The following is a 20,731-nucleotide window of genomic DNA, read 5'->3' as shown; positions in this document are numbered from 1 at the left end:
ATTGCTGGCAGGAGCATTTAATTTATTGTTGCACATTATAAATGCATTTTGTATTTATTTATATTCAATATTTTTTAAACCAGATAAACCATCTTTGCTGCATTCTGCTATTTGCACTCTACATCAATGCTATTCAAACTTTCTCCTCCATGTCATCCACAACAAGCAATACCATAAGCAGGCAACATAATTACTTTTGGTTTTGTAACTGGATTGTGGTTTTTTATGTAAATGAGTGTGGCCATGTACAAACACAGCAGTTTATAATATGTGAGATTGATCACCAGCCATGGGATAAAAACGAATTTCCTGTGCATATCAGCTGTTATTGTGAATAGATGTAAAATTCTTACACTCTTTGATAAATTAGACCTCTGACTTTAACTGAGATCGGACGTGTTTTCCTCGGTCCTGTTTTTAACAGCAAATCAACATGGAAATGTGCTGATTTTATAGTCATCTTTATTTTTTCGATGTTAGCTTTGTCGTTATGCTTCATGACCATCACATCAACCAGCTTCAATGTGCTTAGGGAATTATTGTTCTGTTTCTCTATAATGTTTCTTTTAATTGTGTTTTATATACACAGACTCTCCCCAGTTTACTAACATTCGAACAATCCTGTCCTCAAAGTGAAATTAGTTTAGCGTCGAAAAAAGTTCAAAACGGAGGAGAGCCGCCGTGAGCTAATCGTCTACTGTAACCAGTCTACATGATGTGCACTGGACTCGGGCGAAATGAATTTTTTTATTTATTATTTTTATTAATTTGTATTTAGTATATGTTCAAAACCAGCTTTTAGTTTTTATTTTGTAATTTTCAGCAATGCAGTTCCAACTGTGTTACATGTGAGAACGTTACTGGTAGCTTAAACAGAGTTATGTATTATAGGTATTTATCAGTAAAGGGACCAAGCATTTATCTTTAATGCATTTTTAACCATTTACTTTTGGCCAATTTTGAGTTGAGAATGTAATGGCACATACAATAAATCTGGTATACAGCCTTACCTGATTCTTGTATGTCATTGAGCATATTCCCTGTACTAAGTGCAAAAAAAATTTTTTTAAACAACACAGGCTAAAGCTACAAATAAAGATTAGAAAAAAAAAATAGAAGATTAGAATAATTCTGACTTAAAATAATATTTTTTAGGCTTTGAATATTCTGCAGAATTATTTTCTCAGCAGTACTCTCACAGTAGTGTCTGTGAAGGTTTTGCACAAGCCAGTGCACTCTTAGTGCCGGTCCTAAGCCCGGATAAATGGGATTGGTTGCATAAGGAAGGGCATCCAGCGTAAAAACATGTGCCAAATCAAATTTCAAATCAAATAATCAGTGCTTATGCTCCACAAGTGGGTTGAGAGATGAAGGAGAAGGAAAAACTCTGGAGTAAATTAGATGAAGTGGTAGAAGGTGTACCTAGGAATGAAAGATTGGTGATTTGGGCAGACTTTAATGGGCATGTAGGTGAAGGGAACAGAGGTGATGAGGAGGTGATGGGTAGGTATTGCCTAAAGGAGAGGAATGTGTAAGGGCAGATGGTGGTAGATTTTGCTAAAAGGATGGAAATGGCAGTGGTGAACACGTATTTTAAGAAGAAGGAGGATCATACAGTGTAGCTAGACAGCAGGTGTGGTTTTAGAGGTGAAGAATAGGAGTAGGAGAGTGAGGACTAAAAAATAATAAGATGGTGGAAACTAAAGGAGGAAGACTGTAGTGTAAGGAGTGATGAGAGAAGAAGCCAGGAGTACAAGGAGATGTGGCAGCAGGTAAAGAGGGATGTGGCGAACGCCAAGGAAAAGGCATATGAGGAGCTGTATGAGAAGTTGGACACTAAGGAAGGAGAAAAGGATTTGTACCGATTGGCCAGGCAGAGGGACCGAGCTGGGAAGGATGTACTGCAAGTTAGAGCAATAAAGGATGGAGATAGAAATGTGTTGACTAGTGAGGAGAGTGTGTTGAGAAGATGGAGGGAGTATTTTAAGCAGCTGATGAACGAGGAAAATGAGAGCGAGAAAGAAGGTTGGATGATGTGCAAATGGTGAAGCAGGAAGTAAATAGGATTAGTAAGGAGGAACTGAGAGCAGCTATTAAGAGGATGAAGAGTGGAAGGTCAGTAGGACCAGATGACATACTTAAATGTTGATGTAGAATATAGAGAAGGTCAGAAGGAGTTGCATTGTGTGTTTGTGGATTTAAAGAAAGCATATGACAGGGTGCAGAGAAAGGAGTTGTGGTATTGTATGAGGAAGTCAGGTGCGGCAGCATTTAAGTGTGCCGTAGGAACAACAGACTGGTTTAAAGTGGAGGTTGGACTGCATCAAGGATCAGCGCTTAACCTATTCCTGGTTGCAGTGGTGATGGACAGGTTGAAGGACGAGGTCAGACAGGAGTTTCCGTGGACTATGATGTTTGCAGATGATATTGTGATTCGTGGTGAGAGTAGACAGCAGGTTGAGAAGTGCCTGGAGAGATGGAGGTACGTGCTGGAGAGAAGGGGAATGAAAGTCAGTAGGAGTAAGACAGAGTACATGTGTGTGAATGAGAGGGAGAGCAGTGGAGTGATGCGGTTGCAGGGAGAAGAGGTGGAGAAGGTGAAGGAGTTCAGGTACCTGGGGTCAACAGTGCAAAGTAATGGAGAGGTGTTAGAGTGAAAAAAAGTGAAGAGAAGAGTGCAGGCAGGGTGGAGTGGGTGGAGAAGAGTGATAGCAGGAGTGATGTGTGATAGAAGAGTATCTGTGAGAGTGAAAGGGAAAGTTTTTAGGACTGTGGTGAGACCTGAGATGTTGTATGGTTTAGAGACAGTGGCATTGAGTAAAAGATAGGAGGTGGAGCTGGAGGGAGCAGAGCTGAAGATGTTGAGATTTACGTTGGGAGTGACAACGATGGACAGAATTAAAAACGAGTTTATTAGAGGAACATTGCAGAAGAAGAAGAAGATGTGCTTGTGAATTATGAAAACAACCTTTTCTCATTTTTACTGTGTTAGTTTGCCTTTATTAGAATATTAGTAATATATTACTATGAATGCAAAATATAAAAAGTATATATTTTGTATGCTTCTTTATTTCTATGAAAGTTTGCATTCATGATGAATTTCATATGTGAGAAGGGTGTTTTCTTAGTAGTATGTCTCCTTTTCCACCCATCCTAAAAATAAAGAACATGCATATTAGATTTTTTTATCCATAAAACAAGAAACACACATTAATTAATTTGTTACAAAGTCACATAATTTCCATAGCCATAAGGGTTATTTGTTCTTACCGCCTGGGTTCCTTCTAAGGAGGTATCTTCTTGCCTCATCGTAAAGAAAGATGAGCAGTGAATATGGGAAGGCACAGAACCACCAGCTTGGTCTAAATAAATAATAAGTTATGTAACTGGTTACATTGTCACTTTGTAGAAAAAGAACTATTTTCCATATACACTAAAATATTCTGTACTTATAATCATATAAATAGAAAAATAGAAAACTTACTTCATTGGATACATTCTAAGAGCTACATCCATGCCTGGGCAGTAGGATAAGAAAGCTGCCAAAGCAGTCTCCTCGAACAACCCGAAGATTAATATTTTGTTTCTAAACAAGAATAATAAAAAATTATAAGCGATTACAATAAAAAGAGTTAAGTAAACTCACCAAAACTGAATGATTGCTTAATATCATTTTAAAACTTTCCAAATATTTTCTATAACTGTTCATAGTTCATACTTCATTCCCTGCTGTAGGATGGAGTTCCTCCTAGTCTTACAAATGATCAGATCAGCCCATTGCACAATTACTATGCTCACAAAGAATGCAGTGTGGCATGTGTACTCCACAATTTTTCTTCGTTCATAAGTCTGTAGTAATAATGAAGAAAAGACAACATTAAGTGCGCTGGTATATTTTGTATTTTAAATCTAATTAATCTATAATTGCTGTAAATTTAGGATTTTATACCCATTGTTGGCCATAGCTGTCTTCTAAATCATTGACATATTTATCATCCCATTTGACACGCATTCCTATTAGGTCTGCAGGTAAGAATCCGTTCTCAGCTAGAATCACAAAGTAACTGAAGAATCCTGCAGTAGCCTGCATCATTCCTATAAAGACATTAAAATGTGTAAGGGATGGTGAGGGCTAGAATGTGTTTCCCCAACACAAATAAAGACAACCACCAAATTTTTCAAAAGCTATTCCTGCTATATCACAAATGCACCAAAATATGTCAGGTCAGATTAAAGTTCACTTGTTAAGTTAAAAAACAAATCAATACTGCTGATGATGTCTGGATGATCAGTAATCATATAATTAAATATCATACCCATCCACAGGGCAGGAGAACTATGGCCTTTGCAGTCAAGGATTTTACATCAAAACACTAACTTCAAATATTGTTGGTAACAATTTTAGTGCTACAGGCTTAGGACCACTGAAGATCAAGGTCCACTGAAAATGTTCTGTTGGCTTTTTGCACACTTATTGTATTATATATTGAAAAATGTATAAGTAAATGCATGACTCTCTTACCAATTTGACCATATGCCATACTAATAAGCCTTTCATTCACCAGTTTGTCTGTTTTAGCATTCCTGGGCTGTCTCTTCATGATATCACTTTCAGCAGCTTCGTATGCCAAAGAAATAGCAGGAACCTGAAATATGAGCAAAAGAGTAACAATTATCTCACTATTTTTTCATATGCTTATATTGGCTGCATCAAAGACTGTTTCTACTTTGACAGGAGACTTACCATGTCAGTTCCCAGGTCAATACACAAAATAGTGACAGTGCCCAAAGGAAGAGGAATGTTTGCAATAATGAAGAGCAGGAAGGGGGAAATCTCAGGAATGTTGCTGGTCAGAGTATATGCAATAGATTTCTTAAGGTTGTCAAATATCAGACGACCTGGACACAAAATAACATTTTAGCAAATTGCAGAATGGCATTGTTAGACTTAGTTAGTCTAGTCTTAGTTAGTTTGATGGCTTTTCCTACCTTCCTCTACTCCAGTTACAATAGAAGCAAAGTTGTCATCCAGGAGAATCATATCAGCAGCCTGTTTGGAGACATCAGATCCAGCAATACCCATCGCTACACCAATATCAGCCTTCTTCAGAGCAGGAGAATCATTAACACCATCACCAGTCACAGCTACAATCGCACCCTGTAATCAAAAAAAAAAAAGGTATATTATGTAAAAATTATGTAATTAAACCAACAATGTTGGACATTTCGAAAGGAGATTAATTACGCTGTATTTATTCTACCTGTCTCTGACAGCCTTCAACAATTATCAGTTTTTGCTGTGGAGACGTTCTGGCAAACACAATTTCTGTGTGATGACTTAGAATATCATCCAGTTTTTCTGCGGTCATGTCCTTCAAATCGCCACCATGGACAACACAAGCCTTTGCATCCCTGGAAATAAGCATTGCTTCAACTGTTATCTAAACAACTTCTGACCAAATAAATAATTATTTTTTTCTTTTACAGTATATGATTTTATTAAGACAGATTAAGAACTGCAGTAACCTGGGGTCGACATCTCCAACAGGAATGTTTAAACGAGCAGCAATGTCTTCCACAGTCTCATTGCCTTCAGAGATGATACCCACACCTTTGGCAATAGCTTTAGCTGTAATTGGGTGATCTCCTGTAACCATGATAACCTGGAAATACAAAAAGATTTAAGATTTTCTAGACTAAATAAATCATCTAAGTAGGCATAAAATATACACTGATAATGTGAGCATCTAAAACACTGCACCTTAATTCCAGCACTCCTGCACTTGCCAACAGCATCAGGCACTGCAGCACGAGGAGGATCAATCATAGCCATGAGTCCAACAAAGCACAGGTTCTCAGTGGGGAAGTTCACTTCATCAGTATCAAATGCAAAGCCTTCAGGAAACTGATCATCAGGCAGGCTGTAATGGCAGAAACCTGCAAAAGAACACCATTAATGAAATTAACTAGTTAATTATTTTTTTTATTTAGTACTGATTAATGAAAACATCTATCTCCAGTAAATGATTTATCCTGGTCAGGATCATGTTGGATTTAGCACACAGAATTTCTCACATTTACACTTAAGGTCAATATAGAGCAATCAGTCTATTAATGTTGTGTTAATGGCATGTTTTTTAGCGGTTGGATGAACTGGAGGAATCTGAAATGGAGATGGAAAAGCAAACAAGAAACAAGAAGAACAAGTAAAACTGCATACAAGAGAAGATACTTTCAGGTATGCTGCAGGTTTCATTTTATACCAGAAGAACGCAAATACGTTAAGACAAGATAAGATAAGATATACATTTATTTGTCCTTCACTGGGAAAATTTCTATGTCACAACATCAAAGAAAAGAAAATGTAAAAAAGAAATAATAAAGTAGAGACATAGTACAAATATACCGTTTGACCCACCTAAAACTCTTTCTCCTAGACCTCCAAGTTCCACATATGCATTCTGGAAAGAATCCTTCATCTCATCATCTAGTGGTTGCTCTTTTCCTTGAATTATAATTGTTGAGCAACGGTCTAGGATTCTCTCAGGAGCTCCTTTCATTACAAGCAAGTGTTTTGTCTCTGATGAGTTTGGGTTCTTGTGGATTGAAAGCTGGGGACAATCAGATGATGTTAGGAGTTACAATTGTCTTACAATATCTTTTTCATCAAAAAGACAGAAAGAATAAAATAAGTACTTGGTATTTATTGGTGGAGTTGAAAGGGATCTCAGCAATCTTGGGGTATTTGTCTCTCATGTCCTTCACTGTACCACAGCAAAGTTCAATACATTTCAGCAGAGCAGACTCTGATGCATCACCAGCAGTTTCTCTCTGTAAAAGTCATTTGATTTATAATGGAATATTTGTCATAAAACAATAATTTATTGGCCTCTTTTTTTGGTATACTACTATAGTGAACATCCGATAAGTTGGTTAAAAATATTTCTCAAACAGATTCATGAAAAGGACCTAAGAATGATAGAAGATAAAATAGTTTTGCACACCTTAAGGATAGGAACATTTGCTTGATCGCCCAGGAAGACTGCACGGTTGCACAGGCCGGCTACACGAGCAAGAGCAGACCATGTAGCAGAGCTTCTGTCAAAAGAGGCTCCGCTTTGGTTCTCTGTGGTATCTGCTTCATGAATCTGATTATCAAACCACATATGTGCCACAGTCATACGGTTCTGAGTCAGAGTTCCTGTCTTGTCTGAGCAGATGGTGGAGGTAGAGCCAAGTGTCTCCACTGCTTCAAGATTTTTGACCAGGCAGTTCTTCTTGGCCATACGTTTAGCAGTTAAAGTCAGACATACCTGTTTGAAGCAGAAAACTGTTAATGTTCTTTGGCTTAAAAATGTAAAAAAAAATTGCTTATATTAAGAGCTTTTCAAAATGTGAAAAACAGTGACATTGATTTAACCTTTTCAGATAAAATATTTACCACATGATAGTATAATTCCTTATTTGGGAACTTCGAGCTGCATTGCAACGCTCTTGGAACGCCTCGCGTTGGCAACTCTCTGAACCATGTGTGAAATCCGGCCAATAGGCAAGTCGTGAATTCCGATGTGTTGTTTGCTTAGCATAGGAGCATGCTTAGTCAGCTCTTGAGGGAGTCAAAGTATTTCTTCCTCTGAGGAGCGCTCTCCTCTCCCTCACGTCTCAGGTCCGAGGGTCAGGGGCTCGCAGGCTGGCCTAGCACGTGGCTTGAAGATGGAAGAGTCCTCTCCATCCTCTCCTGCTGGGCCAAGCTCCCAGAGGAGGGAGAATTGTCGGATGCTAGCAAGCCTACGACTCTTTCCGATCTACACACCGAGGTGTCTAGGTCCTGGGAGACCCCATACGCGGCACGTACATTTGCCCCGCATTCGCTGTATGTGAATATAGTAGGGTTCAGGGAATGCGGCTATGGGGAGATGCCCAGGGTTGTAGAGACGCCGGCTGGCTATCTGTCCCCAGGTGAAGCTTTGCTGAAGGTTTCGGTATTGCGTACAAAATGGTTCCTTGAGGGCTCTTCTTTGGAAATTCCTCCCAGTAGGGATCTCCTCTCTCAGGTATGGGGAACTCAGAGACATGGAGGCTATGGCTGTGACCCCTGAGGGGGCACAGTTTTTAGCAGCTGGTCTCTCTACTGAGGTAGTGGAGACAATCCTCCATTCCAGAGCTCCCTCCACGGGAGGTTGAATGCCACTAGGTGGCATCTGTTCACTACGTGGTGTGAGCAACACCAGTTGGACCCAGTTAAATGCCTGGTTGGTTCAGTTCTGAAGTTCATGCAGGAACATTTTGCCACAGGGTTGGCTTCTTCAACTCTGAAGGTTACCGTGTCCGCTATCGCGGCTTATATTACCCCGAGTGCAGGGAAGTCGCTGGGTAGGCACACTCTTGTGACACGTTTCCTCCGCTGTGCCCGGAGGGTGAGGCCCGGGATGCGACCCAGAGTGTCCGTGTGGGATTTGATAGCTTTCCTCCTGGCAATTCCTCCCTGAAGATGGTCGGGGACCTACAGGCCCTGTCCGTGGCCCCGTCTCGCCTGGAGTTTGCCCCTGGCATGGCCAGTGCATTCCTCTACCCAAAACCTGGGTATGTACCTAAGGTGCCTATGGCTCCTTCATGACCTCTTGTGCTGCAGGCATTCTGCCCGCCTCCATTTTTAGCCCCTGACCAGGAGAAGCAAAACTGACTGTGTCCAGTGCAAACACTTCACTTATCTCCACAGGACGGGTCCGTGGAGGAGGTCTAAGCAACTGTTTGTCTGCTATAGCCCTAACAGGAAAGGGTTTCCTGCCAAAGTCCCACTCCAGGACATCTGCGAGGCTACGGGCTGGTCCACCGTGCTGACCTCCATCAGGTTTTATGACCTCGACCTTAGAGCCACTCTGTGCTCCTCTATCCTATGTTCTGGTTGTGAAGCTCTCACACACTAGGCAGGGTCTGGTCAGTGTGGCATGATTGGACACTCGTTCCCAAAGCGTTGCAACGCAGCTCCTAGTTCCCGAATGGGTAACGTTTCTAGGTTACGTATGTAACCCTAGTTCCCCAAGTCATCCAAACTCCCTGCAACACTGCGGTGCTTACCTTCTCTTTGTCAGAAGCTAATTTCGCTACCATTGCTTAGCCATTTTGTAGCTTCCTGGTTTACGCGATGTCACCCGCCAATGACCTCACGATTTGCCTATCGGCCGGATTTTACACGTGGTTCAGAGTGTGGACAATCTATCATATTCTCTACTAGACCTATTTGAGGCTTATTTTACTATGTTTTAGTATGACTAAAAGTAAATAATAATTCTTATTGTACTCACAGTCACAGTAGCAAGCAGACCCTCAGGCACATTAGCAACAATAATTCCAATAAGAAAGATTACAGCTTCAAGCCATCCATATCCAAGGATAAGGGACAATATAAAGAAAGACACACCCAGGAAAACAGCCACACCAGTAATAATGTGGATAAAGTGTTCAATCTCTTTGGCAATAGGGGTCTTTCCGCCCTCAAGACTTGAGGCCAGGGTGGCAATTCGACCCATCACAGTGCGATCACCAGTGTTGATGACAATACCTTTGGCAGAACCTGGTAGCAAGATAATATAAGTATATAAATAGAAATTTTCTTTTTTATTTGTCATCTTTCAACCAAGTAGTTAAATTTTCTACCTTCAACACAATTTGTAGAAAAGAATGCAATGTTCCTTGTTTCTAAAGGATTCTCATTGGAGAAGTCTGGAGCACGAGTCTGAGGCTCAGATTCACCAGTAAGGGATGAGTTGTCCACCTGAAAGGTAAGCAAATAAAGGTTTTTAGTAAGAAAAGCTAGTAAAAAGGTGTGACCATATATTTTAGTGTGACAGGATAGCAGTACAAGCATGGCCTAAAGCAAAATTAATTTGGGACAATGACCCAAATGTAACTGTGAGACATTTTTAGAGAACTAGGCTAGTTAATAGTTGTAAACACAGTCATATATTATGTACTCTAGCAGCTCAATTTACATAGTTTATAGACACGTTTTTTAAACTTTGTTTAAATATCTAAAACAGGTCATACTTTTTTTAGTTTTTGCATATATTTTACAAATATGTCTGCTGTACAGACATTAAACACACCATTACCCCCCTTTCTCTCTCCCAATATCTTATGAAAGAAATAATTCTGAACAAGAGAGACATTGTGTGCACTTTGCCTTTTTTTAATAGAAATTTATTCAACCTAATTCTGATTCACTTCAAATTTATTTTTTTATCATGCTTTTATAAATAGACATTGTCATAAAGCTGCTTTACAGATATAAATAGATTATGAACATACATTTTAAATGTATAAATCAGTTCCTATAAATTTATCCCTATCCAGTGGCAAGAGTGTCAAGCAAAAACTGAAAGATAGTATGAAAAAGAAACTTGAGCAGAAGCAGACCTACCATCAACTGGGTAACACTGAATGTCCATTTATTTTTATTATGTGTATATAATTGTAAATGCTCGGAAAATTTGTGAGTTCTCATTCGGAATCTAACTAACTGCAAGTTGCGGGACCACATGTTCAGGAACATTGGGAATAACATTTTAATCTATGTTTTTACTAACACATTTAACAACAATTTATGTATACATTATTAATGACATAATGTCTAGATGAATTCACTAAGGTACCATAGAGGCTGCTGTGGTTTTCGGAACTCGCAGGGGGTCTTAGAACATAACACCTGTGAGTTCCGGGGGACCGCTGTATAGATTGTCTATTAGATCTTGTTGTGGTTCCGGCTCTGGCCACTAGGTGCAACAATAACTCGAAAGATAAGTTTCTCAGTCAGCTTGCTGCATCATGTTTGCACAATAGTTGGGGGGTTGGGGACGTCAAACCAAAGGAAAATGATGTATCAGCAACACTTTTTTTTTTTTACATTGACAGTCACTCAAACGAGATAACAAGTATTGCAACATAATTAAAAATGCATGGAGTTAGCACCTTGCAAATGTGATCGATCAGGACTTGTAGTGTTTCTAGCAGGGTTAATTATTTAACGTTGGTATGTGCTAGAGGTGTAAGAATGTCACCTTGCATCCATGTGCAGCGATAATGCGCAGATCAGCTGGGATTCTGTCACCACCCTTAATCTCCACAATGTCACCAGCCACTACTTCCTCAGCATTAATGCTTCTCTTCTCACCATCACGGACAACTAGAGCTTGCTGAAAACAAACAATGTGTCTATAAATGCTAACATGTCCTCTCTCCACATTTGAATTGAAATATTATTTTATTTTAATACCTGAGGGACAAGGTTCTTAAAAGACTCCATGATCTTTGAGCTCTTAGCCTCTTGATAGTATGAGAAGCATCCAGTGATCATTACAACCGCAGATAGGACAATTCCAAGATACAACTGCAAAAAAAAAAAAGTTTGTACAGATAGAGAGAGAGAGAGAGAGAGAGAGAGAGAGAGAGAGAGAGAGAGAGAGAGTGAGATTTGGGACAAGTGAAAGGGACAAATGGGGAACAGTGTTCTATTAGGATACTGTGTAAGTAGATACGACTGACATTTTCAAAGAGTAGGCATCATATTTCTTTTACATTATCATTTGCTGGTTCATCTTCTGAAGCAGCCTGGATTCCATAAGCCAAGAAACAAAGAATAGCTCCAATCCACAATAAAGTGGAAAATCCACCAAAGAGCTGTTTGCAGAATTTGACCCATTCTGGGGTTGTGGGAGGAGGTGTCAGGGCATTGGGTCCATCTCGTGCTAGAATCTCCTTTGCTTGAGAAGAAGTCAAACCCTAATACAAAGTATGAAATCATGTTAGAAAGTTGTTAATAGAAAGGTTTAATGTAATGATTTGTAGTTGCTCTATCCTTAGTATTCTGAAATCATCAGACCCCTATTAATGCTTTTAACTTTTTTGAGTTCAAAGTGCATCCAACATCTACTCACTCTTTCAAGGTCAGAGCCATATTTGCGATGAAGCTCATCTAAGGTCAACTTATGATCATCCTTTAGATAAGAAAGACAAGAAAGTGACATTAAATGTGATTTAAATAAATGAGCATTCATCATTAGACTTCTAAATTCTAAAGAATTTCACACCAGATCAACTTCTTTTTTTAGATCATCCATGTCCTTCTCCTGCTTTTTCCCCTTTTTCTTCTTTTTCTCCCCATCTTCAGAGGTTGCTGCTAATTTGTACTTCTCACCACCCTTCTGTGTAAAAAGTGGCATGCAAATATTGATTACAGCAGTACCAAAGCACCAAACGCATTAGAAATAAACTGATCTACATGAAACATACAACTAATCAAAGCAGATAAAACCAAATTGTAAACACTTACACCTAATCCCATTTTGTCTTTTCAATGTATTAAATATTCAGCAGGGCTTTTCCTATTCCAGTCCTCTGAAGACATATAAAAGCTCCTGCTGTTCCAAAAAGGGAGCACAAACCTTTATATCACCTGCCTGCAGGGGTGGAGATTTGAGTAAACTTAGACAGGATTGGCAGATGTAGGGGTAGTTTTTTTTTTTTACATTTGTAATTTATGATCTATTTAACCTTCATTCCCACGTTTGAACTTTCAATGACAACCACTAGCAAAGAAAAACCAAAGTCCTTTGCTGGAAACATACCTAGTTTTATTGTGTGCTATTGCAAAAGAGTCTGTAAATCATTTATACATTTACTATATATTGACTGTACTCTATTGCTTAACTGCTATTTTCCCTTTTCAGACTTTTCCTCTGAAATATTAGGTAAAACTTCATCAATCATCACCTGAAACCTTCTTCATAATCTCATTTCACTATTATTAAAGTTGAAGATCTAGAATCTTTAACAGCAAATAATAAAACCCTACCCTAGCTTACAGGTAAAGCCAGCCTTTATTTTGTGAAGGCATTAAGGATTTTAGAATCTAGATCATGTTTTGTAAACGGCTGGCTGTTTGTTGTCAGATGGTGTAGAATAGCTTAAGATACAATCAGTAAATCTGATGTCCTTCCCACAATCCCACGATTCTCAAGCTCATTTCAGCACAGTATAAACATGGCTGCCAAAACAGCAATTTGCATGTGAATTTGCCTGAAATGTCTCTCCCACTATTTACATGTAGACTGTGGTGTTAGACACCTAAAGAAACTCAATATTAACTCAAAAAGTATTATTTATTGCATATATATGAAAGAGATCTAAACAGTGAGCTCTTTTGGACTGAAATGCAGATTACTGTATATTAACTTGTCTTTAACATTGAGAGCAGCTTTTTAAAACCAGAGCTGAACCTTTTCCCATGTTAAAGATTAAAATACATGCTGTTCAGCATAGTTATATTTTAATAAACTCTGTTCCTCCCTGTCATAAAACTCCAACATTCATTAACTGTGAACTGGCTAAGAGAGAGTGAGGGCCATTATATCAGTTAAGAATTAGTTATATGTGAGCGAGTAAAAGAGGCAGAAAAAAATGTACGAGTCATAAGTGCAAAAATTTCAATGGTTCTCTGACCTTAAAAGTTCCTTTCGTTTTAAACTGGATTGTACATGAAACGTTTACGATTAGCTAAAACAAGCAAAGGATACTCCTTTTTTTTTCAGGTTATAACAAGTACAAGTGCTAATCTTGACCCAATGTTGAAAGGGGGTTTAATATAATTGACAAAGTTTCAATTCAACAGTGAGAGCATGTGGAAAGTGTCATAAAAGAAATGTAAAAGGCAGTAAGATGATAGACACTTTTACAACAACTGCAATCACTATATATTAAAAGGCAGAGCTGCTATGATGCTATTATAGCTGCTAAGATGCTATAATAATTTTTAAAAAATGAGTGAATCTACACACTGAAATTCTTGACAAGTAATGACTGGTGAAAACCTTTTCTTGGTGCTAGAACTAGAGCAATTTATAAAGTTTTTTGAGACATTTTATTTCTTACCTTTCTGTTTAATACTGAAAAGTATTTTCTGTTCAAACATCAACATATAAAAGAAAAGCTTTTATAGGACCCTGGTGAGATCACTCTTTTTCTGTGTGCCTATAACAACCTGGCTCTCTGTTAGTCACATGGTCATACGCTGACACACTGAATGGAAATTTCAGCAACAGACAACCGAACAAGAGGAAGGATACTAGCAGCAGATCTTTCACTTCAGACATTTGGCTGTAGTTTCTCTGTTTAAGCTTTTGATTGTTGTGCAGGGATTGTGTTAAATATGCTGAATAAAGTACTGAAGATAATCTTGTCCTATCTGAGTTTTTATTTCAATGAGACTTTGGGCCTTTCCTTGAAAGGCATGAAACATATTTTGCTTAACAAAGTTGGGGAGGGGAAGAGAAATTCAAAGTGGATATTTGAATGGATTTTCTTTAGAATATGAAATGGAAATGATGTACAACAACGACACATAACACTGCCATTCATTTCAATTAAATTTCAGTCATATATGTGTAAGTGTGACAATTGACCATTTGGCACAAATAGCTAAACAATAGAGTCTCTGTTTTACAGAATAACACAGTGGAATGTTATGACTAAGGCTTTGAATAGCTATAGTCAGTCACCCACACTGGTGCTTTTGTGTGAGCCAGGCATGCTGCTTGTAAGAGACCTTTGTTATCATCTACTGTGGAAGAGAGAGACCTTGTGTGCTCAAGTTACCAGACTCTAACACCACCCTTCTCAACACAATTTTCCACTTTTCTTCTTTAGCTGAGTTACCTGCTTGTATCCTTTTAGCTCTTGGTGTTCTTGTCTTCAACAAGCATAATATATCTTTACCCTAAATGTTATTATATTACAGAAACAGATAAACTTTGACCAAATCAGTAATGTATGTGTCTACAACACAATGATATATAATGATATATCATTTTAATATACAATTATTTTATATTTGAGAATATTGTGATTCATATTCTAAGGAAATGTATTCCATTTAAAATATATTTTGTTACATACATGATTGGATTCTTAGCAGCTGTTTCAAGCTTTTGGATCTCCAGTGTTGAGTAAGGTCAGCTCTGTGATATGGCATGAGCAAATTAGCATCAGTGCAGATTAAATGTACTACATTGAATAAAAACTTTGTAAAAACATGTGAAACTGTTTGTTATGATATAAATATCAAAATCACACCATTCATATGCGGATTGGAATCCTGTTGCTGAAGAGGCTGAGCTACACTGAAATTTTATTTCAGTTAAAACAACATTACGGTTTTAAGAAACTATTTTTAAACCTAAACCTAAAAATAACATATTGTCTGCAAATGTAAATGCAGATTTTATTCATATATATATATATATATATATATATATATATATATATATATATATATATATATATATATATATATATGTGCATATGATAAATTTTGTATTTGAAATTGTTTCTTGTGCAACAGTTTGGCTACATTTCCAGCTTTAAAGGTTTACAACTTACATGACATTATAGGTCTTTAGACTCATTAGGACTAATTTCTCACATCACAGATGTCATTACAAATAACAATTCCTGATTCAGCAAACATAGACTCCTGAGCAGCTGATTATTGATATAGCTAATAATAAACAAAGCTAACTGATGCCTACAAAACAGAGAAAAGCTATAAATAGAAAGTTCTGCCAGCTCATAATTTCCATTGTCAATAAAAAGATAACATTAAAGGGAACTGTGGAAGTTAAGACAAGATCTGAGGACAGAAAACTGTCAAATGGAATTGCAAAGCAAAGCAAAACCACTATTTGAGATTAATGGACAGACCTGCAGGTAGATTTAGCTGACACAGGAGTGGCGGTGCACTGGTAGTGCACAGTGTTGCTTGCACAAACATGACCCCCAATGAAGAGTCATCAGACGGAAAACTTCTTCCAAATTTTTGGACACACTCATCTTAGTTATGTATACAGGTGCTTTTATTTTTATGGCACAGAAAACACTGCATGGATAAAAGAAAGAATGAACTCTGTAAAAATTCTCGAAGCACACAACCATGCTGATATGCAGAATCTGCACTTGGTATGCACTTGCTTTTGTGATATTGCATTATTGTATAAGCAAAACATATAGAAACAATAGAATCATGATAATAAACCATACGCTTAAGCATATAAAACATTGATTTCAGTTTTGGCCTCTTGGTGGTGCTGGAGAGTTTGAGGAAGAAGACACTGAAATTGTATGAACCATTAATTTTTTGCTAATCTTTGTAACAATTGTAAACAGTACCATGCCTGTCATTTTATTTAGTAAACAACCAATCACTATAAAGGAGATACTGAAGAAGGATAAATAAATAATTCTTTTAACACGCATTTTCCTACATACTCTTAGGATAGTGGTAATCTTTAGTGAATTTTGATGCATTATTTATTAATTTTTTTAATATTATTTTTTCATTGTTATAACCATTAAACAGTGATTACATTCACTAATTGACACATCTTGCAAATATTATAATTGACAGTATTACAGGTATTTCATCCTGTAAAAGTCTCAGGAATAAGGAACAATTCTTTGTAAGTTGGAGAAAAGTTGGTCAAAAGTTTGGAAACACTTAGCCTTTTATTGGTATTGGGACACATGACTGTTTTTTTTGTTTATATAATACACAAGAATTGGACAAATGAGTGAATGACTGGGAGAAAAGTCTGTGGGCAGTTGAGTCCAAATATGACACGCTCGGCTAAAACTGATGTGAGATGGGGATCTTATGTAAGATGGCGCACAGCCCACAGTCAAACATGGAGGTGGAACCTTAATGGTTTAGAGATGTTTTGGAGCAGGGAAGGTTTAAAATTAATTCTGGGTAAAAGAAATACTGAACCAACATCGCTATCATTCCATACTCTCAACACCATGCAATTCTGTAGGGACTGTGGCTAATATACATTTCACCATACAACAAGACAGTGACATGAAGCATACATCCAAGCTCTGTAAGCTTAGAAGCTAATCAGTAAAAAGTGAACAATCGCATCTTCTGTAATCTCTGAAAGAATGGCCTGCTCAGTCACCACACCTAAATCCTATTCAATTGCTCTGGGATAAACCGGATCGCAAGGTCAGGAAGAAATATCCGACTAAGGCATGCCAAAGTATTTCAGCTGAATGTTTAAAGACACAAACTGTCTGGATACCGAAAAATATATACAGCTGCTGTTCATGCTAAGAGAGGATTTTAAAATTAAAAAAGGTAAAACATCTGTAGATTTATATATGTATTGGCCAAAGCAAATCTTCATACAATTAAATTACCTAATGTGTTGCATATAAACAAAACAGATCAAATCAATCAAATCATATCAAATCAAATTTTATTTGTCACATACACATAAATACAGGGTACGACATGCAGTGAAATGCTTTTTACGACTGTCCGGCATGAGGGAGTAGGATGGGGTGAAAAAAATGAAACAAAGAAAAAGAAGGCAGATAAATAAAGTATAAAATTATATAAAAATAAGAATATATAAAAGCATGCGTTTGTCCCACAAAAATTATAAAAGACTAAATGTTTACAAACTTTTGACAGGTTCTGTTAAATGGGGATATAGTGGCAGGTTTGGGTGCCCAAAAGGGCCTTTTTGTTCTTTTTTACTACATTTACACAGCTATTTTATCCACTTTATTTATCCTGCTGCACACAACATTTTGTTAAAACTTCACAGGTCCTCCACTCGCCACTGGACTCGACCATGCTCCTGCTTCCACAGGATATGTGATACTCATATGTACAGTAAAGTGTCCTTCAATATGCTTTTTTATATCCAGTGTTAATAAACAATTGTGTGGGCCTCAACATATTTTATAAAGAAACAAATCATTTTGGTTTATTTCCAAAAGGTAAAACCAACATTCAGAAACCTGACAGGAATATAAATACACCCTACCTACTTCCACAATAATTACAAGAACAGAAAGGTAGAATTAGCAAAATGCACAAGAGTAATTATTCATAAAGAAGTGTAAATACCTTTAAGAAAACAGAATGTGCAGTTGTGTGTCCACATCATACAAACAATTGACATTCTAATGACCTCTGTATGCACATTAAAAGTTTATATTCATGACAGCATAATGAGAAAAAGACTCAGGGAGACAAGGACTAACTGACCAAATAACTAACTAACTAAGTAACTAACTAAATAACTAAATAAATGCTGTATATAGGTAAATAAGACTGGAACATTAAGACCAGGTAGAGATGTTTGGCCTCATGCACAGTGCAATGTTTGGCAAAAACAAAACACAGCACCTCATACAAAATGTAAATCATGGTGATCGAGGGCTGATAATTTGGGCTTGTTTTTACAGGTGCACAGGAATGTGGTATCATTGAACCAGTGAAGAAATCCACTTTATACCAGAATGTTGTTGAGATATTATTTTAGCGGATTACTCCATAATTGAACTATTGATATAACCTCAGAAATGATGGAACTATAATTAAAGGACATTTTGTGTCATCCAGGTTGAGTATGGGATCCCTTTTGAGTCTGGCTCATAGTTCCTTCCTCATAGCATCTCAGGGAGTTTTTCCTTGACACTGTCACACATGGCTTACTTATTAGGGATGTGTAATCTAATTTAGAGGCTAATTTATGATGCTATTTGTAATTTATTTGTGAATTCTAAATTGAATTTAATTGAATGTTGCTAAAATTGTTCTACATATTAATGAATTATAGACTTTACTTTAACAACCTGGTTTCCCCACTTGCTTTTTAGTTTTTGGAATAAATTTATAAATATTAACATCTGTTGTTTTTTTGTTGCTGTTAATAAAATGAATAAACCCACCTGTGTGTGTTACTGTCACTGTGACAGCATGTCCTACAGTTCCCCTTCTGACATTGGCTTCGACAGCTGCTACTTTTGCTGCTTGTTGGTAAAAATGTCTTTTTGAATGTACTTTTTCTGAAAAGGCCTGAATATAAAACTTTTAACTAATGTAATATATAAATGTCAGGCAAACTGAATAAAAATATTTCACCATACATTACTTACAAAAGTTTCAGAAATGCAGATTTTGTACCCACTTGCATGTATCTTGATGAAAAGCGGTCAAGCATAAAGAGTGTTCCTGACACAGCTCATTTGCTTTTAGTGACGCCCACAAACCACCATGAAAGCAAAAGCACAGAGAGAGAGAGAGAGAGAGAGAGAGAGAGAGAGAGAGAGAGAGAGAGAGAGAAAGAGAGATTGAAGAGCAAAATGGGACAAAGCAGAGTAAACTACCAGAGACTGTGAGATTCATACATACCTTTAAGTGAACATATGCACACTTCAATACATTACAACAAATGCTCAATGTAATGTATGACACAAAATAGCACTGAGCGAAAACACTGGGTGGGTTAAGAAACTATAAAAACAAACAGACCTGTCATGGCATTTTGAATCAACATTTGGTAGAGATTTTTAGGTCTTTAGTCTCCATTTAGAGACATAATAGTGTTTAGGCACCTAGTGAATGCTCATTCCACCATATGGGTGGCAGGACAAAGAAGAGTTTTTTTTATGCATGCTGTCCGTAATTAAATGCAAAGAGCCAGTAGTACATGACTGGCCTCAAGGTTGTGTCTGGGGTCAGATAGTGATCTGACTAGTCAGGGTATCAAAGTCATGTGGATTAGTTCCAGCTAAATAAAAATAAAATGCCTTGTAGAAAGATTATATATGCTAAATTTTGAGATGTGCAAATAATCATTTTAAAGTAGAACAACAACAGTTAACAGATTAGTTAAGAAATCTTCAGATAGCATATGTAAAAATGTAGACTGCAGATTTATTGCACCATTATTAAACAGAATTGGGTTCCTCCATTTGCCTGAATTGTGGTCAGGAACCAGGCTCATTATTTCCAAAATAATATTCTAAGTGGCAAGTATCCTTGACCCAAGGTTTCTGCAGCTGAACCACAGATCAGTACACACACACACACACACGCACACATGCACGCACACATGCATGCACATGCACACACACACACACACACACACACACACACACACACACACACACACACACACATACACACACACACACACACACACTTGTACTACTCTCCTTGTAAAAAGCTTTCACTAGCATAATTATTAATGCAGCTAATGTCCTCATAAATCCTAAATCTTCAATGTTAGATTTAGAATTACTTAAACTCGTTTACCTAATTTTGTTGCTGTTGTAAAGAAAATAAACTCCATATTTTTTTCAGGACATTTAAAGATTTTAAATGCTGGAAGTTTTTTGTCTATTATTTGACTGTCAGATACTCTGGAGTTCCATCATTTGCACTTGAGGCTAAGCCAAGGACATTGCAAGACATGGCATGCACAAGAGAGGTGGAAATGTTTAGTGTTGGCAAGCAAGTAGAGGTGGAGCCTGTGTTTACACCACACACCATCTGCCCTTACATTTTTGCGTCCAAAAGAAACTTTCCTTGAGCCAGATATTGGTGGAATTATTTTCTTTTTGTTAACAATGTTTTTGCTAAAACTGAGAGTGGAGACACAGTACAGGAGGGTTTAGTTCCACACTCCTGTAACTTACTACTCTCAAAATCTAGTTTTAACATCAAGGTCAATTAAAATACATGTACACACATAGCAATTCGTTTAAAATAATTTCTTACTAAAACTTTTTAGAAAATTTTAACCAAATTAACTTTCAACACACAGACACACAAATTTGAATACAGCGTTACATGTGATACATTTGTCCTTCATCTAGAAATGTT

The 20,731-nt window shown here is 37.3% G+C and overlaps 1 protein-coding gene and 1 long non-coding RNA gene across 2 annotated transcripts; both read right to left on the bottom strand.

Annotated features, from left to right (window-relative positions):
* Positions 1 to 2,891: 2,891 nt before the first annotated feature.
* LOC124378175 (sodium/potassium-transporting ATPase subunit alpha-1) lies at positions 2,892 to 14,156 on the bottom strand. The gene is made up of 22 exons (XM_046837714.1): positions 12,329 to 14,156; positions 12,087 to 12,200; positions 11,934 to 11,993; positions 11,575 to 11,778; positions 11,273 to 11,386; positions 11,058 to 11,192; positions 9,658 to 9,775; positions 9,306 to 9,574; positions 7,005 to 7,313; positions 6,697 to 6,831; positions 6,419 to 6,611; positions 5,762 to 5,937; positions 5,527 to 5,663; positions 5,262 to 5,412; positions 4,990 to 5,158; positions 4,745 to 4,899; positions 4,523 to 4,646; positions 3,950 to 4,095; positions 3,719 to 3,849; positions 3,485 to 3,586; positions 3,271 to 3,362; positions 2,892 to 3,153 (listed from the first exon to the last, which is right to left on the bottom strand). Exons 1-22 carry the CDS (start codon positions 12,338 to 12,340, stop codon positions 3,125 to 3,127), a joined length of 3,075 nt encoding a protein of 1,024 aa, XP_046693670.1. The 5' UTR covers positions 12,341 to 14,156; the 3' UTR covers positions 2,892 to 3,124.
* Positions 14,157 to 15,524: 1,368 nt separating this feature from the next.
* Positions 15,525 to 19,068, bottom strand: LOC124378185. Its single transcript, XR_006924170.1, has 3 exons — positions 19,000 to 19,068; positions 18,793 to 18,870; positions 15,525 to 15,928 (listed from the first exon to the last, which is right to left on the bottom strand). It is a non-coding gene; the product is annotated as an uncharacterized LOC124378185 (long non-coding RNA).
* Positions 19,069 to 20,731: the final 1,663 nt, after the last annotated feature.

This window comes from Silurus meridionalis, chromosome 24 (genome assembly GCF_014805685.1).
Source record: "Silurus meridionalis isolate SWU-2019-XX chromosome 24, ASM1480568v1, whole genome shotgun sequence".
NCBI lineage: Eukaryota > Metazoa > Chordata > Actinopteri > Siluriformes > Siluridae > Silurus > Silurus meridionalis.
Note: the sequence above shows the minus strand (reverse complement) of the source record. Positions and strands in the feature narration are given on the sequence as shown.